At 44.1% G+C, this 24,787-nt stretch overlaps 1 protein-coding gene across 4 annotated transcripts in view; it reads right to left on the bottom strand.

Moving 5' to 3' along the window:
- Positions 1-506: 506 nt before the first annotated feature.
- The window catches only part of ZNF512 (zinc finger protein 512), a 39,969-nt gene continuing 15,688 nt past the window's right edge, over positions 507-24,787 (bottom strand). For 2 of the 4 annotated variants that reach the window (XM_070069293.1, XM_070069295.1), the window contains 12 exons: positions 24,575-24,762; positions 23,732-23,827; positions 23,338-23,421; positions 22,618-22,742; positions 22,186-22,272; positions 21,346-21,444; positions 19,971-20,138; positions 17,113-17,307; positions 10,434-10,535; positions 9,047-9,109; positions 7,807-7,905; positions 507-2,401 (listed from right to left, as the gene is read on the bottom strand). In XM_070069293.1, the coding sequence (XP_069925394.1) occupies positions 2,093-2,401; positions 7,807-7,905; positions 9,047-9,109; positions 10,434-10,535; positions 17,113-17,307; positions 19,971-20,138; positions 21,346-21,444; positions 22,186-22,272; positions 22,618-22,742; positions 23,338-23,421; positions 23,732-23,827; positions 24,575-24,762 (1,615 nt within the window). In that variant the 3' untranslated portion in view covers positions 507-2,092. The remainder of the gene's footprint in view (positions 2,402-7,806; positions 7,906-9,046; positions 9,110-10,433; positions 10,536-17,112; positions 17,308-19,970; positions 20,139-21,345; positions 21,445-22,185; positions 22,273-22,617; positions 22,743-23,337; positions 23,422-23,731; positions 23,828-24,574; positions 24,763-24,787) is intronic. The other 2 variants (XM_070069294.1, XM_070069296.1) reach the window with 2 other exon arrangements.

Raw genomic sequence — 24,787 nt, forward strand, 5'->3', positions numbered from 1 at the left:
CAAGTCTTGGTGTATCTGGCCAAGGGCAGCTTCTCTGTATGTACCGCAGACTCAAACTGCCCAGAGGGTGCACCATCAACTGCAGCAAATATGGCCAAATTGTTTTCAAAGTGACCATTAACATTCCAAACCATGCAGCAATTTACTTTGCTCCAAAACCGAGATATACCTCATAAACTTAGTTTATGTTATTCGAACGAATTTCTTTTGAAAAACTTTTTCAAAAAGTTTAACTCAGTGTGATTAGGATTATCCATATTGCATTCTGCTGATTTCTGGCCTCAGGAAGTAACAAAGGAGTGCTAGTCAAGATCCTGGTTGGGACTAGGCAAGTTTCCTATACCAATTTATTTGATCCTCAACCTGTTCATTTTAACTAGCAGATCTCAGGAGTGCAAGAATTACTGCGACAACTGTCTTTGAACTCAGTTGGAACTCCTGCCCATCTCTGTTCATCTTCAACCCGCATAGAGCGTAGGCAAGGAGTCAAAGAACTGGAAACCGTATTCTAACCAAGAGTCCTTTATTTCTTTTGTCATTGCCAAACATTCCCCAAGTCTTACTCACCAGAAATTAACATAGCTTCTTCATCTCTCCTCCCTGACAACCCTCATCTGCTGAAAGGGCTTTTTGGGGGTAACTGCCAATGAAAATGTGGAGTGGATACACCATTCCCTTCACTCGTTTCCAATTCCCTATGCTGACGGTATCAAATGCGGGTTTGGATGCTCCCTTGTTTGCAAGTGGTCTTCACAAAAGCCCACATTTTAAAGCTATTTGGAGGAGCACAGAGAACAGAGAGCCAAAGAGTGGTACTAGCCTTTTAGAATTTGGAAAGGTTGTACTCGTCTGTATCAGGGTTCATTTTTTATACGGCATATGCCACAAAATAGGCAAGAATATTTACGTAAAAGGGGAAGAGAATCCAGAAACACGACAACAAAGCTGCTCTAACCAATGCTCCAGAGAAAGCCACCCTCAAGCAGAAATAGCCGACTGAACATGATGAGGCCTGAGGTACAGACAGAATTACTTCCCGCTCCAGACACATATCTGCATCCGGTGTCAGTCTCAGGACATAAAGAGGAGAGAACTCCACAGATAAAAGAGGACAGAAGGGCAATACTCTCAGAAAATTCGGACACAGAAGTTGGCTAACGGGATGGATGAGGAGTTAGTGGGGCACAGCCTAGCAAGTGAGGTCAAGTCCAGGGGAGAAGGCAGGAACACGTACCTTCGTTTCCAACCTTGGTGGCATTATCAGGAGCGCTAGGACACTGTGTCCAAACACGGGGGGCAATATTACGTTTCTCAATCCTTCAAACCGAGGGAACAAATGCAAGTTTCAGAAGGGCACTGAACATAGCAACAGGAAAGTTGGGGCAGTATTTATTGCTTCTTCTAATTTTTCTTTCACTTTAATTCTGAGGACACGTTACTCCTAACGCTGCTTTTCATCGCCCAGTTTAACCAGCGTAGAGAGGTCCTCGCTTTTTCGTCCTACATCTATTTTCTTACTTTCAATCCTAAAACCATATTGAATTCAAACAACCTCCATAAAGTCTGTTTCCCAAGGAGACAAGATGACCTTATTACATGAGTGGCAACGGTTCTAGCCTCTAGGCATATTGTATCACAAACACAAAATGATAAATCAGTTATGGTTTTTAAATATTAGCTTGGAATTGTTTTATAAGCTAGATGACGGAGCGGCTACTAAATCAATGGATCTTCCAAGAACATTCTATACCCCAGGAAGGAAAGGACAACAAAACAGGTTTCTTAGTCTTGTACAGGGCAAGAGAGGCCTATACTTTGGCCTTAAGAGGGAGCTCTTTGGGCAAGATAAGAGAAAAACAAGAGGACTCCAACGAGGAATAGCAGGAAAACCTACTAAAACGGGAGGAGGGAATGAAAGTGAATGAGTAGGGAAGACAGTGAAATTTACACAGGAGGAGGGAGCTGAGAGGTAACAGCCTTACACAAACAGCTGAAAGCATCTTCCCTCAGCCCCACGACTCGGTCCTCCCCACACAGGTCCCCGTGACAACAGCATCCCATCCACTCTGCTGGGAGCGCTCCACACCACTGCCTACTTCCTTCCTCGTTTATGGTTAGTCTTTGGGACCTTGACTTTCTGGAACTGCGCTGGTACTGGCTCCTGCTCTGGTTCCTTACAGGAGGTTGACACCACCAGGTCCTCATTGCTCCTCCTCTGACCCTTGCCTACTCTAGCACTCAGCTCGGAGTCGGGAAGCTCGATGCTGGGCTGCTGCTGCCTCCTCAGGGACCTTCTGCTACTGTGCTGCTGCCTGCGTTTTTCTTCTTCTTGCTGCCGCTGCTTTATCTTCATCAGTTTCTCAAAGCTCTTGGTTGTTGTTGGGTTTACAACGAACCAGTCCTGGAGAGGCAAAACGGAAACGCCGTCCAGTCAAACATAAGGAAAAGCAGGCACAAGGCGGATAGGCAGAATTTTGTATCATAAGGCACGACCAGGGCGGAATACAGAGAAGAAGCAGGTATGGCACGATACCTAAGAACTCTGTACTTTTTACTGGATAAACCCAATACAGAACAGTTCTCAAAACTGTAAGACATAGATCATTTACTAAAGTGATCTACATGAGCCACATGAGATTTTTTTATTTCATGATAGTGTAAGGGTCAGGAGCATGAATTTTGTTGCCAGACCTCCTGGGTGAAAATCCCAACTCTGTTTCTAGCTATGTGCCCACGGGTAAATGATAACTTCTTTGAGCCTCAATTTTTTTTAATTATTATTATTATTATTATTATTTATTTGAAAGAGTTAGAGAGAGAGAGGTACAGAGAGAGAGAGGTCTTCCATCCACTGGTTCTCCCCCCAGATGGCCAGAACGGCCGGAGCTGAGCCGATCTGAAGCCAGGACCAGGAGCCTCCTCCCAGTCCCCCAGGTGGGTGCAGGGGCCCAAGGACTTGGGCCGTCCTCTGCTATCCCAGGCCATAGCAGAGAGCTGGATCAGAAGTAGAGCAGCCAGGACTAGAACCGGCGCCCATATGGGATGCCGGCACTTCAGGCCAGGACTTTAACCCACTGTGCCACAGCGCCGTTGAGCCTCAATTTTAAAAGTTAAGGGGAGAAGACAGGAAAATCCATTATGAAGTCTTATTGTCTAAAAGAAAAACCAAAAGGAACTTGAATTTAATCAGGTGATCTGCTCAGTCTTCTAGATCTATTAATTTAGAGGATATAGCCAGGACAGAAGAACATCGGATGCAATTAGGAGGATCCAGAATGCGGATAAATGTGACAAGTGACAACAGGTTTTTTTCCACAAAAAATGGCAAAGGCAAAAAAATAAAAGGATTCTAGATTTGCATTATGCAATGACATAGCCACCAGACACACGTGGCTAATGAGCTCTTGATACATGGCTAGTCTTCAGTGAGATAAACTTCCAGTGTAAAATAGACACCAAATTTCAAAGTCTTGATATGGCAAAAATGTAAAATGTCTCATTATTTTTTAACACGTTAAAATAATGTTTTAAATCTATTGTGCTAAATACATAAAAGGTATTAAATTTCATTTTACCTGTTTTCTCTTTTTTTTTTTTTTTTTTTGACAGGCAGAGTGGACAGTGAGAGAGAGAGACAGAGAGAAAGGTCTTCCTTTGCCATTGGTTCATCCTCCAATGGCCACCGGGGCTGGTGCGCTGCGGCCAGTGCACCACGCTGATCCAAAGCCAGGAGCTAGGTGCTTCTCCTGGTCTCCCATGCAGGTGCAGGACCCAAGCACTTGGGCCATCCTCCACTGCACTCCCGGGCCATAGCAGAGAGCTGGCCTGGAAGAGGGGCAACTGGGACAGAATCTGGCACCCCGACCGAGACTGGAACCCAGTGTACTGGCGCCGCAAGGTGGAGGATTAGCCTAGTGAGCTGCAGCGCCGGCTCTCTCTGTATTTCTTTAAACACAGCTAGTAGAAAATTTTTAGGTATATACATGGCTTAGATTACATTTCCACTGGCTAGTGCTATTCTAGATAAAAACAGATAAATGCTGTAGAATGGCCTTTTCTTAGAAGCTGATTTGGACAAATCAACTCTAAAAAATTTATGAGACAGGAAAATTTACAGAATGACTGGATAAATACAATAACATTAAAGAGTCACTGTTAATTTTTTAGATGTAACGACTGTAGTTACATGACTTTAAAGTCCTACAGATACATATTTAAAGAAGTGTTTACAGCTGAAATGATGAGGACTCTGCTTTAAAAAACAGTTTTCATGGAGGAGAAATGTGAGAGAGATTGTAAATAAAACAAACTGGCCGTGAACTGATGGCTGCTGAAGCTGGGTGACAGTGCATTGGGTTTACTATTCTATTTCCATGTGTCTGAAATGTTCCAGTAAAAAACAAACAAAAAGAGACACTGATCAAAATTCATAAATATAGGCGTAAATCAATGAACAAATAAATGCCTGGCAGCGAATCCCAAACTAATGAAATTGTTTTGTTTCAACTCCGTTGGGTCCAGCTTCCTAAAAGGAAGAAGCTGGAGAAACCAGTTAACTACATAAGGGGCAGATTTTGTATATGTATTTCTTTATTTTCATTTTATTTGAAAGGCAAAGAAACAGAAAGAGAAAGCATTTCTATCTGCTGGTTTACTCCTCACTGTGCACAGCAGCCAGGGCTGGGCCAGACCAAAGTCTGGAGCCCAGACCTCAATCTCCATCTCCCATGGGGATGGAAGGGAACCAAGTTTACCGAGCCATCAGCTGCTGCCTCCCTTGGTGCAGGAAGCTGAAGGAGAAGCAGAGACGCGAACCAGGCGTGCTGACACAGGACGCAAGCATCCCAAATGGGACTCAACCACTGAGTCTGTCAGGAGGCAGTTATCTTTCAAATACTTGCTGACCGTGAACAGGTATACTATTACTATAAAAATTCACCAGTGCCTTTCAGAAGAAATCTCAGATTTTAGATAGGAATTCCCAAAGCTTAAATAAAGAAATCAACAAAAACCACATTTGATGAAATTCATTAAGGTTCGCACTGTTAAAACTGTGAAATCTGAGGGCAAAAAACAGCAGAAGGTGCTCCCTATGTATCTTCCTCGCCAGGTAGGAACAGTTTCTGCAGGAAGATATTCCAAGGGCCAGCACACAGCTTTTGAAATAGGGTTTCGAACCGTTTAATAAACAACTTCTCTGTTCATGTGCGTTATTAAGAAACCTTCCTCAAGGGGCTGGCACTGTGGTGTGGTGCACTGGGCCTCTTTGTGTCCCAGCTGCTCCTATAACAATTCAGCTCTGTGATTGTGGCCTGAAAGGCAGTGGAAGGTGGTTCAAGTGCTTAGAGGAGGCTCCTGGCTCTGGCTTTGGATCAGCCCAGCTCTAACTGTTGCAGCCATTTGAGGAGTGAACCAGCAGATGGACAACCTCCCTCCCTCCCTCTCTTCTCTGTCTCTACTTCTCAAACAAATAATAAATAAAATCTTAAAAAAAAGAGACTTTCCACAAAAGAAAACTATTGTCCTTCTGAACTTGGAAGCATTTTATGCAAATTTTTATTTTATTTATTTATTATTTATTTATTGGAAAATTAGAGCTACAGGGAAAGGGAGAGTGAGAAAGATACAAAGATGTCTTCCATCCAATGGTTCACTCCCCAATTGGCCACAATGGCCGGAGCTGTGCCAATCCAAAGCCAGGAGCCAGGAGCTTCTTCCCGGTCTCCCACGGGGGTGAAGGGGCCTAAGGATTTAGGCCATCTTCTACTGCTTTTCCTGGGCCATAGAAGAGAGCTGGACAGGAAGTAGAGCAGCCGGGTCTCGAACCGGCACCCATATGGGATGCCAATGCTTCAGGCCAGGGTGTTCACCTGCTGTGCCACAGCACTAGCCAAGCAGTTGTTTTAAACAGGATTTCAAACAGCATCAAAAAAAGGTTACTGGGGGCAGGCATTTGGCGTAGCACTTAAGACACCATGTGGAAAGCCCACATTCCACATCAGAGTGCCTGGGTCTGAGCCCTGGCTCTGTTCCCGGTTGATTCCAGCTTCCTGCTAATGTGCACCCTGGGAAGCAGGGATGATGGCTCAAGGTACTGGGTCCATGCAAGCCACATGGGAGACCTAAACCGAGCTTCCAGCTCACAGCTTCAGCCTGGCACAGCTCCAGCTGTTGTGGAAATCTGGGGAATGAACCACAGATGGCAGATCACTATCTCTCCACCTTTAAATGAATACATTAAAAATAAATTTAAGGTTGCTTTAAAAAGTTACTGGAAAATATTAGATACTGGAAAGTACAGAAGTATAGAGATTGCTGTGAAATAATTTTTAAGACAGGAAATCAACCTGGTTCCCAAATATCTAATTTAAGCAGATTTCAGAGAATTAAGAGTTCAAAGATGCTTACAACACAGTGATTTCAAATACGAGGGGACTTCAAATAGTTTATGGAGGAGTGAGCACTTAGCCCAGGGGTTAGGACACCAGTTAAGAAACCAGTATGGGGGGCCAGCGCTGTGGCTCACTCGGTTGATCCTCCGCCTGTGGCGCCAGCATCCCATATGGACACCAAGTTCTAGTCCCGGTTGCTCCTCTTCCAGTCCAGCTCTCTGCTGTGGCCCAGGAAGGCAGTGGAGGATGGCCCAAGTGCTTGGGCGCATGCACCCGCATGGGAGACTGGGGTGGGGAGGCACTTAGCTCCTGGCTTTGGATTGGCACAGCATGCCGGCCGTAGCGGCCATTTGGGGGGTAAACCAACGGAAGGAAGACCTTTATCTCTCTGTCTCTCACTCTCACTGTCTAACTCTATCTGTCAAAAAAATAAAATAAAAGAAAAGAAAAGAAAAGAAAAGAAAAGAAAAGAAAAGAAAAGAAAAGAAAAGAAAAGAAAGCAAAAGAAAGAAACCGGTATGTCATACTGAAGTACCCAAGTCTGAAACTCAGCTCCTGCTTCCTGCTAATGGAGAGCCTGGAAGGCAGCAGTCTCAAGTAGTCGGGTTCCTGCCACTCGTGTGGGAGAGCTGGACCGAGTACCTGGCTCCCAGCTTCAGCCCCATCCAACTGTGAATACTGTGGGCATTTGGGGAGCGAACCACAGATGGAAGCACTCCACCCCATCCCCTGCCTCTCAAATAAATTAATTTTTACAAAAGGTTTGTGGAAAAACAGAATGAAAGGCAAGTTTATTTTAGCAAAAACATTTTTCAAGTCATGCATAGTTCTTTCATAATATTCATTTCCTTCTTAAATTTTTCTTATTAAAATTTTATTTATTTTTATTTTTCACTTGAAAGGCAGAATAAGAGACAGAAAAACAGAGAGATTTTCCATCCCTCTCTACTACTTCACTCCCCGGATACCTGTAATAGCAAAGGCTGGGTCAGGCTGAAGCCAGGAGCCATTACCTTCTACTTCCCAGAATGCATATTAGTGGGCAGCTGGGCTGGAAGCACAGTGGGGACTCGAACCCAGGCACTTCAATATGGGACACAGGCAGCCCAACTGGCATCTAAACCCCCTGTGCCAAACATCCACTGCTGTAGTACGCATTTTTCATGAACTTTCTGAAGATCCCTCATATGCATGGCTTTTAACACTTTTTTGCACAAAAATAAATTTGTCTTTTGAATCATTTCCCACAAACTTCTTGAAGCACCCTTCATACAATTACACATCGAATTCGACAGAGAATTTTAACTGCAGGGCCTCTGCTCTCTACTTTGAGAGTTCTTCCCTTAACCTTCATGTGGCTCACACATCAGGCCCACAGCACTGCAAGACCACTGTGAGAAAGCGGAGACCTCACCTCGGCATGGACAGAGTTGATGTGATACTTGACACCACTCTCTGACACAAATTCCTTCTGACATAGAAGACACCTGTATTTTCCAGCCACAAAGTTTCCCTATTTCCAAGAGGAAAAAAAAAGAGAGAGAATTAATGGTAAAACAAGAATACAGACCTGGTCTCTGTGTAAGGACCATTAGATGAAAAGTGGAGATTCTACTTAGCAAAGGTAAGAAGGAAAAAGATTCGAAAGAGCAATGTATTTGGGAAAACGAGCTTGAATAGACTATCACCCATGTAAACCCTAACACGATGCTTACCAGACACCCACCACACCTCCAACACAACCTGGCATCCTCCTGCTTTTACTATGTAAGAGGCACGTTTCTCTGACTTCCTATGTTCCTTTCACTTCCAGGTTCTCTTGGTTTCTGCCCCAGAATTATCAAACTCCCCAAATTCTCCAGAGGGACCACCAGGCCATTCTTCCCATTATGCTCCGCTGCTGCAAAGCGTGCCTCAGTGATCCAGAATTAGAAGAGTACCATCCATAATACCTAGTTTAAAGACTCAGAAACTAGGATCAAGATGACAAACTCCTAAGCGTGCCTGGACAGATCTGGTTTGGATGCCTCTAACTCCCTTGTTGCCTTGAACTGAGACTTCTCTCCCCTCCCGAAGCTTCAGGTTTCCATGGTGATCATTTTGTGGGAAGAGACACTTCTGAATGGGATTGGAAAGTGGCAGCAGTTCCCATGGCTGGTGGGTTGTAGGACACCTGGGTCAACATGGAGAAGATTCAGTGAGGTGAATGGCTATTAGCCTGACACCCTTTCCCACCACCCATCCCCAGAGGCCAGGACAGTTAAGATGGATTTAGAGGACCTTCAACAATTCAGAGAAATCCTTGTAGGTTGAGTTTCAAAAGTGTAAGGCCCAATAAGACAGGGCAGGCCCAGAGTGGCAGACGCTCCCCTGGAAGGTATTAAATCCCTGGTAGGGACTCAAAACTGATATGTTTTTGTCCAAATTCCATTACTGATAAAACTTACAGGATGTGTTGGCTTTTCCAGGGTCTTGGACATATCCCAGCATCCCACCCAATAACACACTAAGAATCTGTGGGACATAAAAAACTAAGGCAGCCTCTGAAGATAACAGTAATCAGGATGACCAGCTGTTCACCAAAACTGAATTCTCTTCCATGTCAGACTATTTTAAAGGATACGTGAACATATTAAGTTTAAAAAGTTACAAACCAATGTACAAGAGCCCAGGTGAGCTTTAAGGCCAGATACACTACTGTAGACAGCCTCACAACCCTGAAAAAGAGAAAAAAGTGTGTGAAGACCACAGCAAATAGCATCCTTCTCATAGCAATGATATGTATCATTTACACTGGTCAACCACACTTCTGGAGGAAAGAAACAATAAATAGTTACATAAACCACACAGAAAAAGAATCCACATGTAAGTCTCTCTCTCTCTCTCTCTCTCTCTCTCTCTCTCACACACACACACACACACACACACACACACAAAGGAAGGGTAAAAGAAAAAAGAAAAAGAAGGTGAACAAGCTATTTAGAAATGATTGCATATTTCACTTCCCTAGCACTCTCTCTAATACTCAAGGGAAATACAGGAAAACTGGACATTTTTTAAAAATCTGCCTTAATTAGTATGACTGTGCCTCCCATTTCTTTTATATTCACTCCTCCCCTAACTGCTGTGTACACAGCCACGGTGGTGTAGACGGCTGCAAAGTCTCTGCCACTCTTCCCGTCCAGAAGGGCGTCTGCCCTCCCTCACAAGCTGCCTTTTTTTTTTTTTTTTTTTTTTTTACAGGCAGAGTGGACAGTGAGAGAGAGAGAGAGAGAGAGAGAGAGAGAGAAAGGTCTTCCTTTGCCGTTGGTTCACCCTCCAATGGCCGCCACGGCCGGCGCGCTGCAGCCGGCGCACCATGCTGATCCAATGGCAGGAGCCAGGAGCCAGGTGCTTTTCCTGGTCTCCCATGGGGTGCAGGGCCCAAGGACTTGGGCCATCCTCCACTGCACTCCCTGGCCACAACAGAGAGCTGGCCTGGAAGAGGGGCAACCGGGACAGAATCTGGCGCCCTGACCGGGACTAGAACCCGGTGTGCCGGCGCCGCAAGGCGGAGGATTAGCCTAGTGAGCCGCGGCGCCGGCCCTGCCTTTGCCCTTTGATTCCTTGGATCAATACAATGGGTGATCCTCTACAAAGTCTGCCATAAAAGAGAAGATCTGCAGCTTCTGCTTTCATGTTCTTAGAACATTCGGTCTGAGGAGTCAGTCACTGTGTCACCGGCTGGTAGTCCAAGAACCCCGCCAGAGAGAGAGGCCACGGGGAGAAGCAAGCTCCCAGCTGGAGGAAGCTGCACGGAAGCCATCTTGGACGTTTCAGCCCCAGCCGAGCTTTCAGCTGAACACACCCTCTGAGTGTTCCTAGCTGATGCCACACACAACAGAACTGTCCGGCGGGGCTCTGGCAGAATTACTCGGACAAATAAAATCATGACTGTTTTAAGGCACTAAGGTTTGGGTTTTTCATCACAAAGGAATAAATAACTGAAAAGAGCCGAAGCTTGCTAAACATCTACTGAGTAAATGAAGAAGAAAGAACCACCTGGTTAGGACACTGAATGCGATGATACTTCTTGATATCTGACTTCCACTTGTGCAGTACCTCCTGGCTGAAGGTAGGTAGCCCAGGGCGGGTGTATTTTAACTACAAGACAAGACAACATTTTATTAAAGGAATTCAACTCCCAACCAGAATACCACAAAATTCTCACATCCAACTTTTCAGGTTATGATTCTAGAATCTACAAGTATAATTTCATATACGAAAAAAAACCAAAGATATAAAGACCCTTTCTTTTTTCAAGATTTATTTTAATTACTTAAAAAGCAGAGATAGTGACAGAGGAGGAGAGACAGAGATCTTCAATGTGCTGATTCACTCCCCAAATGGCCGCAATAGTCAGAGTTAGGCCAGGCCAAAGCCAGGAGCCAGAAGCTTCTTCTGGGTCTCCCACATTGAGTGCAAGGATTCAGGGACTTGGGTTGTCTTCCACTATCTTCCCAGCAGGGAGCTGGATTGAAAATGGAGCAGCTGGGACTTGAACTAGCACCTTTGTGGATGTTAGCATTTCGGGAGGCACCTTAACCTTGTACATCACAGCCACGGCCCCGATATAAGACCTTTTAAAGTTCCTGAATAACTGAATATGTATAACTGACCATTCTTTAGTCACAGAAAAGCTTGATTTAACAGAAGATAGGAGACTTTCAGATATAACAATCTAGTTTAAAAAGGAAGAAAAAATCAGAGCAGTGCACAGAGTCAAAATTTTTTTGTTAAAAAATAGTTTGAACAATTTTTCCCTGCTTATTTGAATTTCTGATTTTTCCTTAATGATTATAAACTAATTTTCACTATTTCTAATTTTTTATTTTTTTAAGATTTATTTGAAAGGCAGAGTGGTAGAGAGAAAGGAATAGACAAAGAGAGATCTTCTGTCCACTGGTTCACTCTCCAAATAGCCACAATACCAAGGTGTGGGCCAGGCTGAAGTCAGCAGTCAGGAATTCCATTCTGATCTCCTGCATGTTTGGCAGGGTCCCAAGTAATGGGTCACCGTCCCACTGCTTTCCCAGGTGCATTAGCAGGAAGCTGGATCAGAAGCAGGGCAGGCCTGCGCCGTGGCTCAATAGGCTAATCCTCCGCCTAGCGGCGCTGGCACACTGGGTCCTAGTCCCGGTCAGGGCGCCAGATTCTGTCCCGGTTGCCCCTCTTCCAGGCCAGCTCTCTGCTATGGCCATGGAGTGCAGTGGAGGATGGCCCAAGTCCTTGGGCCCTGCACCCCATGGGAGACCAGGATAAGTACCTGGCTCCTGCCATCGGATCAGCGCGGTGCGCCGGCCGCGGCGGCCATTGGAGGGTGAACCAACGGCAAAAGGAAGACCTTTCTCTCTGTCTCTCTCTCTCACTGTCCACTCTGCCTGTCCAAAAAATAAAAAATAAAAATAAAAATAAAAAAAAAAAGAAGCAGGGCAGGCAGGACTTGAATTGGCACCCTGATATGGATGCTGGCATCACAAGCAGCACCTTACCCTACTGTATCACTACACTGGTCCCAATTTCCAGTATTTTCTAAATTCTAAAACAAAAAAGGTTTGACCTAAAACAAGGATTCAGAGAAACCAGGTAACAGAACACATAATCCTTGTTTATACTAGAAAAGCAGAATTCTTCCTAGCACTTCTTATTTACATAACCTCTCCTTCTAACAATTACTGGAGTTTCCAGCGAAGAGACAGTAGCTGCAGAGAAAGCTGGCAAAGCCTCCCATGGGTAAAGTGGGGCCACCTCTGGTAAGTCAACAACCTTCTAGCTTCAGGTACCTAGAAAGAACCTGATTCTCCGAGACAGAAAAACAAACCACAGGCCATACAGGCAATGCTATTAGTAAGAAAGATTCATCAGAAGACCCTCTGATAAGTCTAGAGAAGAAATCAGAACATGGAGCTGGCTTCACTCACATGCATTTATGCATTTCGGCAGCTAGTACAAATGAATCCATCTAGAATCCTTTTACAAATAGGAGAATTTAAATAAGCTATTATTTTTATATAATAAACTATCATTTAAACTATGTACGATGCAGCAATGAAAACAAAAGAATGAGGGAGCGGGAATTTGGTGTAATGGGTAAGATATCACTTATGATCCCCATGTCCCATGTCAGAATGCCTGGGTTCAAGTCCCAGTTCAGCTTCCAATTCCAGCTTTTTGCTAATGTGCTCCCAGGAGGCAGAGGTGATGGCTCAAGTAGTTTGGTCCTTGCCACTCACATGGAAGACCCAGACTGAATTCTTGTCTCCTGGCTTCATTCCTGGCTCAGCCCTGGCCATTGGGGACTTTTGAGGAGTGAACCAGTAGCTGGGAGATGCCTATGTCTGTCTCGCAAATAAAATAAAAAATATTTTTAAAAAAATTTTTAAAAGAATAAGGATGAACTCTATGAACACACTAGGAGTGATTTCTAAGATATATTCTTTAAAAAAAAAAAAAGATTTATTTTATCTACTTAGAAGACAGAGTTACAGAGAAAGAGAGAGATAAAGAAGTCTTCCATCTGCTGGTTCACTCCCCAAATGGTTAAAACAGCCACAACTGAGCTGATCTGAAGCCAGGAGCCAGGAGCTTGGCCTATCCTCTGTTGCCTTCCCAGGTGCACTAGCAAGGAGCTGGATCAGAAGTGGAGCAGCTGGGACTTGAACTGACGCCCATATGGGATGCTGGCGCTGCGGGCTGGGGCTTTAACCCACTGCACCACAGCACCAGCCCCCAGGATATATTCTTAAATAAAATAAAGCAGTATGCAAAACAGTATGTATGGTAAGAAAGGACAGGCTATAAGAAAATCACCTCTACATGTAATCTGTTCTCTCATCCCTTAAAAATGCAAGAAGGGTGAAACAGAAACAAATGGATTTGGTTACCTTTGATATGGGTGGAATAGGGAAGAAAGAAAAAGGGAATGGGAATGGGAAGCGGAGATGAAGTACACTGACTCCCTTTAAGTATACTTTGCTGTACAGGTCTGATTTAGAACCACAATGACATTTCACCTATCTTCCAAACAAATGAGTAGTTGAAATTAAATAGGATGATTAAAATGTAATCTATATGTGAACTTATTACAAATGGGTGACATAATGAAGGAAGCAGGGAAGGAAAAATAAGTAACTTTGCAAGATAGTATTTTGACCTTATTACAATAAGAACTCTGTAATACAGGGGCCAGTGCTCTGGCATAGTAGGTTGAGTCTCTGCCTGTGGCGCCAGCACCCCAACACAGGCACTAGTTCGTGTCCCAGCTGCTCCTCTTCCAATCTAGCTCCCTGCTAGTGGCCTGTGAAAGCAGTAAAAGAAGCTGCACCCACGTGAGAGACCCAGAAGAAGATCCTGGCTCCTGGCTTCAGATTGGCTCAGCTTCAGCCATCGCAGCCATTTGAGGAGTGAACTAGTGGATGAAGACCTCTCTTTCTGTCTCTGTCTCTCTCTTTGTCTGTAACTCTGCCCTCTCAAATAAATAAATTTAAAAAGAAAAAGAACTATAATACAAATATTACCCTTTAATTAGCAAATTCATTTTCTACATGGGAATGAGCAATTCTAAAACTACTTTGTTATACTAGAATTGAACAAATAAGTAAATCTATTGTGGATAATGAGAGATTTCTTACTATTGGAGAAAGAAGTTACAAATAAACAGGAAGACAAGAATGCAACTTTTGGTGTTGGGTTGGAATTGAAGGTATCATGGCCCTTTTTTTTTTTTTTAAGATTTATTTATCTATCTGTCTGTCTGTCTGTCTGTCTATCCGAAAGGCAGAGTTACAGAGAGGGAAAGATAGAGATCTTCCACCTACTGGCTCACACCCCAGATGGCCACCAAAATCTGGGGCTGGGCCAGGCTGAAGCCAGGAGGCTGGAGCTCCATCCAGGTCTCCCACATGGGTGGGCAGGGGCCCAAGCACTTGCGTCATCTCCTGCTGCTTTCCCAGCTGCTTTAGCAGGGAGCTAGATGGAAAGTGGAGCAGCTGGGGCTAGAATTGGTGCTCACATGGGATGCTGGCGCTTAAGGTGGCATCTTAATCCTGCTGAGCCACAATACCTGCCCCCAATAAAGAGCTTGAAAGATCTCTCAATGGCCAAATCTGGGACAATTTGAGCAACAAAATTAATAATAATCACACTGAATTATAACTCACAGAATAAAATATCCATGAGTCTATGCTGATAAAAATAAATTAACAGCGGGAAAGGACAGTTTTTCCTCACAGAATTGCTATCAATGATTGTAGAAGAGGGATGGACATTTGGTACAGCAATTAAAGACACCCTCTGGATGTCTGCATCTCCTATCAGTGACTGGGATTGAGTCCTGGCTCCACTTCTGATTCCAGCTTTCTGCTAATGCATACTCTGGGAGGCAGGATGTTATGGATAAAGTAGTGAGTTCTTGCTACTTATGTGGGAGACCCGGATGGAGTTCCGGGCTCCTGGTTTTGGCCTGACACAGTCCTGGTTGTTGCAGGCATTTGGGAATTGAACTAGCAGATGGAAGATTTCTCTTACTCTGCCTTTAAAATAAGAATTTTTTTAAGATTTATTTATTTACTTGAGAGGCATAGTTATCGACAGAGAGAGGAAGAGACAGAGAGATCTTTCATCCACTGGCTCACTCCTCAAATGGCCAAAACTGCAGGAGCTGCGCTGATCTGAAGCCAGGAGCCAGGAGCTTCTTCCGGGTCTCCCAAGCACTTGGGCCATCTTCCAGTGCTTTCCCAGGATATCAGAAGGGAACTAGTTTGGTAGTGGAGCATCCAGGACTCAAACTGGCGCCCATATGGGATGCTGGCAGCACAGGCGAATGCCTAACCTGCTATGCCAAAGCTCCGGGTCCTCAAATAAAATTTTATAAATTAATTTTAAAAAACTGTAAAAGACTTGTGGAAACAAAAACATAAGATAAACACCAAAGTAATAGTTACTGTAGACAACAACTGTCAGTGGATGATGATGTAAGTGGTAGAAGTATCACATGAAGCAGGATATTTGCATAATCTCAGTACCCCCCACAAAATACTAATTACAAAGGCAACACTGTAATTTTACTAGGAGACAGCTGCAAGACACATGCTAAACAACTGATCAAAGTTATTGCCAGCAGTAAAAAAATACACATCAATACCATATACCTCTGACATGCTAGATTGAGAACAGACATTACTTCCTTGTTATTCTTGATGAAAAATAAAACCCTCAACTTATCCACATTGGGGAACACTCTACAAAATAACCAGCGGTTCCTTTCCAAAGGTTTCAAGGACACAAGAAACAAAGCCAGGGAAGTTGTAACACACTGGAGAAGACTATGGAAGATACAGTATCAAATACAATGTGGGATCTTGATGGGATCCTCTAACATGGTTATAAAAGCTGTGTGAAGAGTACAAGGGAGCTCTACTAATTCTGCAACTGATCCGTAAATCTAAAATTACTTCAAAATAAAGTTTTTTTAAAAAATCTATTATTTATATGTATATCAAAGAAACCCTGGAAAGATGCCTAAGAAGCTAGTAAGAATTGCTAACACTGGGATAGGCCTGGGGAGAATGGGGTAGCTCCATGATCACCATTTTGACTTCTGAACCATGAGAACAAACTATCCAAAAAAACTAAATTCTTGTGTTTAAATAATAAAATAATAAACTTGATCACTGGTATCTGTCTCCAATTCCCTACCATATACCATGTAGAGATCCTAGGCTGCAAGATCCCAAGAAACATATCACCGCACAAAGTCCATATTTCAATAGAATTAGATAGCCTGTAACACAAAAGAAGTGTAGAAGTAAATCTGAAACAAGCAAGGATACTCTGATATTCAAAAGCAATTCCTACTGGATAATCAGTAGGGCTAATTTTCAAACACGAGAACAGTGTTAGATTCTAGGATTTGACCTCATTTTCTTCTAATATAACATTCCTCTCAAACAGTTCAGAGCCCTAGGCCAAATCTAAACGACTCTGCTAGCCTGGAGAGTAATGGGTACTTAGTTCTATCTTAGTCCTTATTATATATCCCCTTCAAATCCTCCCCATGGCTACCACACTGTCATATACCCAGCCTCCTCTTGGCTTAATTAATGCTCCTCGCCTCTAAGATCTATTCTTATCCAGTGGGTTCTGCACCCCTCAGAAGCAGGATAGAAGTCATGTAGGGGAATGATAAAAGAATCAAGGAGATTGCTAAGTAGATAAGGCTTTGGGCTTACCACCCCCAGTTATTCAGAGCAAAAATGTTTTTAGTTATTACATATACTGGTGTTTTACATAGATTTTAATTTTGAAAAAAGGAAGGAGAACAGTGCTATTGCTATAAAAACAAACAAAGCACTTCACTAAATATAAACTATTACATATGAACTAACAAATGGAAACACATTGGACAAAGACTAAGCAAAAATATCTAAGCTGGGAATTTGAGTTTTCTCTGGAAGCAGTCTAGAATGTAAGAGGACTCCTTAAGGAACTTCCGAAACAGAATGTCATTCTAGGACCCACCTGAATCCAAACACTGAAGCTGGATCAGACATATGCCATCTCCAAGGAAAAAGAAGCAAATATTGCTTAGGATGTACTCATTCAAGTAAATTTACTTTTCTATAAATAGTGAAGTATAATATTTGACAAAATGGTTTCAAAACTATACAGGTTTTTACCTTACCTTCCTATCATCAGGTACCAGATCCTGAAGCACCTTCCTCTTAGGCCATTCCTTGGCCAGCTCAGCAGAGGCCAACTCCTGCAGGTGGTACACAGCTATTTTGGCAGAACGCCTCTGGACTCGGCCCCCACTCTTTGGCTCCAGGCTCATCTCCTTTAAGCACTCTGCCTGTCCTGATTCTGGAAAGAAGGAGATCTGCAAGAATGAGACACAGCAAATCAGGGTTGATAAGTGACTTCCATCAGTGATTAAAGACTGCTCTGAGTATCAAAAGAGCCATTTGGAAGCTTCCTGATCACTACCATCAAGCTCTACCACAGTGATGCATATCTTATTGGCTAAAAAAAGCATATTAGCAGGATAAAATCAGCTATGTTGTAATAAGCAAAAGTAATTATAAGTCCAGACACACTCTTATTCAAAGAAATGAACCTCAATCCATAATTTATACTATATTAAAAAATCAACTCAAAAGAGACCATAGTCCTAAATACATAACATAAAGGCATAAAATTTCTAGACGGAACCATGGGAAAAATTTTTTGTGATCCTAGATGTGATGGTAAGCAGGTACTTCAAAAAGTTTGTGGAAAATAAAATTTTAAAAGATTAAGTCATTTTGGTGAAAATTTTTTAAATCCATGCATACACATATTTACTCAAGAATTTAAAAATTATTTTCACACAAAAAACTTTATGTAAATGTCTATACCAGCTTTAGTCATAACTGCCAAAAACTGGTTATAACCCAAATGTTCTACAACTGGCGAAGGCGTAAACAACAAACTTACAACATGAATACAATGGACTCCTCGTCAGAAATAGGAAGGAATAAACTAGTGACACATGCAACACGTGGATGACTCTCAACTGCTTTATGCTAAGTAGAAAAGTCAGACTCAAAAGGCCATATATCATATGAAAAAAGACAAAGCAATAGGGACAGAAAAGATCAGTGGTTTCCGGGAACTGCAAGTGAGGGGAGGAACTGAATACAAAGGGACACAAGGTAATTTCTCTTAAAGACTTACTCATTTATTTGAAGGAAAGAGTTACAGACAGAGATGAAGAGTCAGAAAGAGAGAGAAAGACAGACAGACAGATCTTCCATCTGCTGATTCACTCCCCAGATGGAGCTAAGAGCTGGGGCTGGGCCAGGCCAAAGCCAGGATCCTGGAGCTCCGCCCGAGTTTCCCATGTGGGTGCAGGGGCCGAAGGACCTGAACCATCTTCTGCTGGTTTCCCAGGGCATTAGCAGTGAGTCGGATCAGAAGTGGAGCAGCTGGGACTTGAACTGGCACTCATATGGGGATGCTGGTGTCACAAGTGGTGGCTTAAACTGTTTCACTACAACGCCATCCCCAACACAAGGGAATATGAAAGGTGACAGAATTGTTCTCTGTCTTGATGGTAGTGGTGGTTACCTGACTATATTCATGTATCAAAACTCACTACCGTGGGCAGCGCTGTGGTGAGTAGGTTAATCCTCCGCCTACAGTGCCGGCATCCCATTTGGGCACCGGTTCTAGTCCTGGCTGCTCCTTTTCCGATCCAGCTCCCTGCTGTGGCCTAGGAAGACAGTAGAAGATGGTTCAAGCGCTTGGGTCCCTGTACATGCATGGGAGACCCAGTAGAATATCCTGGCTCTTGGCTTCAGATTGGCTCAGCTCCAGCCATTGCGGCCATTTGGGGAGTGAAGCAGCGGATGGAAGACCATTCTCTCTGTCTCTCCCTCTCATCGTATGTAACTCTACCTCTCAAATAAATAAATAAAATCTTAAAAAAAAAAAAAAGCTCAGTATTGTGCTCTAAAAAGGTAAATACTACCACATGTAAATTATACTTAACAAAGTTGACCATAAAAAAAAAAAAAAACATATACACAGTACAGGGAAGTTAGGAAATCTAATAGGGGGTAGAGAGGGAGAGACAAAAAATTGGAATAGATGAACCAGCTCGAAAGGTTCCCACAAAATTTTTGCTAAAAGGGAAGCCTTTAGTTTTTAGTTTTTTTCTTTTTTTTTAAGATTTATTTATTTATTTAAAAGTCAGAGTTACACAGAGAGAGGAGAGGCAGAGAGAGAGCGAGAGAGAGAGACAGAGAGAGAGAGGGGTCTTCCATCCAATGACTCACTCCCCAAATGCCCACAATGGCCAGAGCTGTGCCAATCCGAAGCCAGGAGCCAGGAGCTTCTTCTGGGTCTCCCAAGTGGGTGCAGGGGCCCAAGGACTTGAGCCACCTTCTACTGCTTTCCCAGGCCATAGTAGAGAGCTGGATTGAAAGAGCAGCAGCCCGGACTAAAATCAGCACCCATAAGGGATGCCGGCGCTTCAGGCCAGGGCATTAACCTGCTGCACCACAGCGCTGGGCCATCCTCCACTGCACTCCTGGGCCACAGCAGAGAGCTGGACTGGAAGAGGAGCAACCGGGACAGAATTCGGCACCCTGACCGGGACTAGAACCTGGGGTGCCGGCGCCACAGGTGGAGGATTAGCCAAGTGAGCCACGGCACCGGCCAGCCTCTAGTTTTAAATATATAATAATAAATTTACTTCTCCCTGAAAATACTTTGAAATTTCACTTTTCTAATCTAATAACATTCAAAAGCCAGAAATAAAAGGATAAAGAACAAGGAAGAGAGAACAAAGGCATTCGATGACTAAAAGGGGAGATATGTATTGAAATATCGCACAGTAGTATTAAATATAAATATATACAGTTATTGAAGATAAACAATGTTTAAAAAAAGGGGTGAGAGATACAAACAAGGAAGCAAGACTATATGGGAAGACACAGGCCTAAGTACTCACCATAAAATGCATTTCCTAATAGGGTCTAGAAAGAAATCAGTACTCACAGGCGCATGCTCTGACCTCAGGTGATACGCAAGCCCAGCCTTTGATCTATACGGTTTTCCACAGTGGTGACATTTCAGGGTCATCTTCTCCAGCTCTGCAGCCTCTTTGCCACATTTTCTAACATGGTACAGATATCCCATGATGCTGGTAAAGCTACTGGAACAACTCTGAACACAAGAAAAAAAGCCTAAAATACAATCTTACATCTTCAGACATGATCTGTAATTTTTTTTTTTTTTTTTAAAGATTTATTTTTATTTATTTATTTGAAAGGCAGAGTTACAGAAAGAGAGGAAAAGACAGAAAGTGAGAGGTCTTCCATCTGCTGGTTCACTTCCCAAATGGCCATAATGGCCAGGACTGGGTCAGATTGGAGCCAGGAGCCAGGAGCTTCATCTAGGTCTCCCAAATACTTGGTTCATCTTCCACTGCTTTCCCAGGTGCATTAGCTGGGAGCTAGATTGGAAGTGGTGCAGCTGGGACTCAAACCAATGGGATGCTAGCGTTACAGGCAACAGTCTAACCCACTATGCCACAATGCCAGCCCTTTTTATTTGAAAGGCAGAGTGACAGAGATACAGAGGAAGAGAGAGACCTTCCTCTGGTTTAGTTCCCAAATGGCATCAACAGTTGGAGCTGGCCCAGGACAAACCAGGAACCTAGAACTCTATCGAGGTCACCCACCCATGTGGGTGTCAGGGGCCCAAGCACTTGGGCTATCCTCCACTGCTTTACCATACACACAAGTAGGGAGCTGGATCGGAAGAATAGTTGGGACTTAAATCAGCACTCTGATATGGGATGCCAGCATCAAAAACAGTGGCTTTAACCCAGTGGGCTACAATGTTGGCCCATCATCTGTAAATTTCTAACCCACCACAAAGCACTCACCACCATAAAATACAAGAAGACCTTGTGTGATATCACAAGACCCTCTCTAACATTTCCCGTTGGTACAACCCTTTCTTGTCCTGGCTGTCCTGTCTATGACCAAGCATGCTATTCCATCAGTGTGGTTAGCATCTGATAAACTGTACCTGTGCACCCACCCTGGGTTAAGAGCTGCTTTTTGGTTTGTGATCCAACCCCATCCTATATCAAATACCCAGCAACATCAAAGTTCATCATTACTGGGATCCTCATCATCACACTAAAGGAAGGATGGTAAAGGAACCCCTTTGAACAAAGGTAAAATAAACTTTCGGAAGTGAGAAAGAAAATTAAGAACCACTGGTAAGTCTGAAGAACAGGAGCCACCCTCACGCCATGAGATGGCACACACGTAGGAGTTCTACGAGGGATGAAGAGAAGAAACGAAAAAGAACAAAAAGACATTGGCCTGAGACTCCAGGGCTTTTGTCCTTGGGCTCTTACCTCACGCATGCATCTGAGCTTTCCCAGTCTCTTAAGAACTGTTCGGAGCCGTTCCCTTTCACTCGGCTCATCTATTTCATCACTGGCCTTCAAAATGGGCTAGAAATCAAAAGAAAAGCAGATCATCCATGGAAAAGACAGATACAGGGAAAAACAAATCATGGAGAGTCAGCAGAACCGTTCTGCCAGTTAAGCTGATGCCCGTGAAGTCACGGCACCTGGCTCCTGGCTTACCACAACTTCTTCTGGAGAGGCAAAGTCAATCCAAAGGCACTAGGAGTTCTGAGTCCCCCACTTCCCAGGATATGCACCTCTGGGACTAACCTAAACCTACGGATCCAGCACAAAGTTGTCATGGTGTCATTTTTCAATCAAAAGGATCTTCTTACACCTCAATAAGATAACAGAGCCTCAGCCATCTGCACTGAAATATCTACACGCAGCTAAGAAACAGACATCCGGGGCCGGCGCTGTGGCATAGCGGGTAAAGCAGCTGTCTGTGGTGCCAACATCCCATATGCGTGCTGGTTCTAGTCCCAGCTGCTCCACTTCCAATCCAGCTCTCTCTATGGCCTGGGAAAGCAGTGGAAGATGGCCCAAGTCCTTGGGCCCCTGCACCTGCATGGGAGACCTGGAGGAGGCGCCTGGCTTCAGATCAGCTCAACTCTGGCCATTGCACCCATTTGGGAAGTGAACTAGTGGATGGAAGACCTCTCTCTCTTTCTCTCTCTCTTTCTGTTCTGCCTCTCTCCAACACTGCCTTCCTAATAAATAAATATAACTTTAAAAAAAAGATATCCAATGCTGCAAAGCCTCACAAAGAACAGAAGGCATTCTTACCAAACTATTATGATTTGCCATGACATGATACTTCATCCCTGCCAGTGACCGCAGTTGTTTCCCACAATGATGACAAGTAAACATTTCCTAAAAGAAAACAACACACTGCTCAATGTCAGGCTATTCAACAGAGAACCAGAATGCCCACATCCGCCAAGGAACGGGCCACGCACTCAGCACGTGTTACTGCTCTCTCATCCTCTCAGGTACTACACAAGGTCATTGTATTTTTCTTCTCCATTTCACAAATGAGGATGCCAAGGTCCACACACAGAAAACTCAATGTCACAGCTAGTAGGTAGATAAGTGAGAATCCATGCCCAAGTCTGTAAGATCCTAAGCCTATTTCTCTATAGCACGAAGCTGCCTCTTATCCATTGTAGCCAGCATGCCCAAGAGAATACGGTTCTGAAATGCGACAAAACATCCAACCTGTTTACAGTTCTCCATGTGTTTCTTTAAACCCTCTATGGTCTTCCTGCCGACTGCCTGGCAGGTAGGACAGGAGACGCTGCCTTTATCCACAATTTCCAAGTACCACTGCTCTTCCAAACTGCCTACAAAGGAGAGAAAGGAACTCAGTTATCTGCAGTATCCTCCAGACACAAAAGGCATAATCCTACTTAGGAAAAGTATCAGAGAAAACATTTGCCCTTCCTTACTAAGCAATAGTGAAGAGACTTATTGTGTGTAACTTCTACAAGTAATTTTTTTCAGATAGTGAGGCGTTTCTGAAATTCCCACTCATCTCCTCCCGATAAATCCCATCTGAGAACCACTGCAAAGCTCATCGGCTTAAAGACCCCAGCTGCATTTTTCACAGCAGCATGTCAAATGGGATACATAACAGCCAGTTTGCTAAATGCTCACCATGAGCCCGACACCATGCTAACTGTGTTATCCCACTTAATTTTCACAATAGTTCTGACGGCCTGTATTATCCCTATGTACAGGCAGGAAAACTGAGACTCGCAGTAGATCAATCAACTGAGGCAGGCCAGTAAGTGAATAAGAGCCAAAACTGAAACAAAAGTCTGTGACCTCCAAACTCAGGTCTCCTTACAGAAATTCTTTAGGATGTCATGCCTTCCAGATGACAACAAACCAGAGCAGGAGAATGATGGCCCACAGGGTGTCCCACAGAAAGCATACCTGCCGCATAAACTGGCGGTTCCTTCCGAATACGACGAGGCTGGGATTTGGGAGCAGGCTGAGTTTTAGGCCGTTGCTTCCTCCCTGACGCGAGACAGAAACTTGAAGCTCAACATATCACCTTGGCCAACCCCTCTCTAGAACCACCATCTCCTCCCTCCCCCTTCTCCTCAGCACTCGATGCCCCACTCCCTCTGCACTCCCTCCGCTGACTCCCTTAAGTCACGATAAGATGAAAGTGTAAAACAAGGCAGAATGGAGGCCATTCCCTCGCCCAGCCGGGTTCAAAGGGCTCAAAAGCCTTTCAAGGGCTGCCAGAGTCTCCTGCTTTATCCTCCAAGAATAAAGCACAGTCGCCCATTCGCAAAAAGAAACAGCAAAGTCCCTCTCTTACCATAAAGTTTATGCTTCTTCTGAGGAAATTCTCGATAGTCTTCATCTTCCTCCTGCCTCGGTTTCCTTTTTCCTTTGGTTGCAGCAGCACCTGACCCTGAAACAGCACACAAAAGGAAAACCACCTCAGTAGGCTCTGCGCTTCACCTGACCAAAAGGCCGGCAAGCGACACACAGCACGCTCTGGAGAGGAACCTCGGGAAGCGATACACAGCACACTCTGGAGAGGAACCTCGGGAAGCGATACACAGCACACTCTGGAGAGGAACCTCGGGCCTGCCCTCAGAAGAGCATTCACAAGATCAGCACAGGGAAGGACCGCGGTGAGCACAAGCCCCACAGGAAGCGTGGGAAGGCGGTGAGATTTCTCACTCACTGCCCCAACCTTCCCATTTTCTTTTGTGTGGTTTCCCAACCCACAAATAAGAAGGTCCTTGGAACACATGTTTTACTCGAGCCTGATCCTGACCGGAAGCTAACACTAAAGCAGAATTCCTCAAGTTAGAGGACTATCAAAGACCTCCTAGAACATTCTACCCTGAATAATCCTTGCACTGGCACTAAATCCTCCAACAGAGGGTCCAACCAGAAGAACGACAGGGAAGAAGTTCATGTGCTCTGAAGAGGAAAGGCTAAAACAACCCCTAGAGGAGTAAGAGCAACAGAATCTCACTGATACAGGACAGTTCATGAAACTAACAGTATGTGACACTCTGACACCTTAAAATTGTTCAATGAAATCAGGACTGGGAAACACATATATGGCATTTAATACTCGCAGCAGTGACTTCCAAACGTCACTTTAGAGAATGCACTGTGTGTGCAATCAGACAGATGCTGATACCTTCAACGTGAGGAGATGCAGCTGGCTTGATCCTTCTCATCTTCATCCAGTAGGTAGATTTTCGGAAGGAGGCTGGAAAATCACCCACAGGTTCACACGAAGAGGCAGACGACGAGCCACTTAAGGAGTCATCATGAGGGATAGTATACTGGAAACTATTGTCCTTTATGGAGCACTGGGTCCTGCTACTAATATGACACAAAGATGTATAGT

Source organism: Oryctolagus cuniculus, chromosome 2 (genome assembly GCF_964237555.1).
Source record: "Oryctolagus cuniculus chromosome 2, mOryCun1.1, whole genome shotgun sequence".
Classification (NCBI taxonomy): Eukaryota; Metazoa; Chordata; class Mammalia; order Lagomorpha; family Leporidae; genus Oryctolagus; species Oryctolagus cuniculus.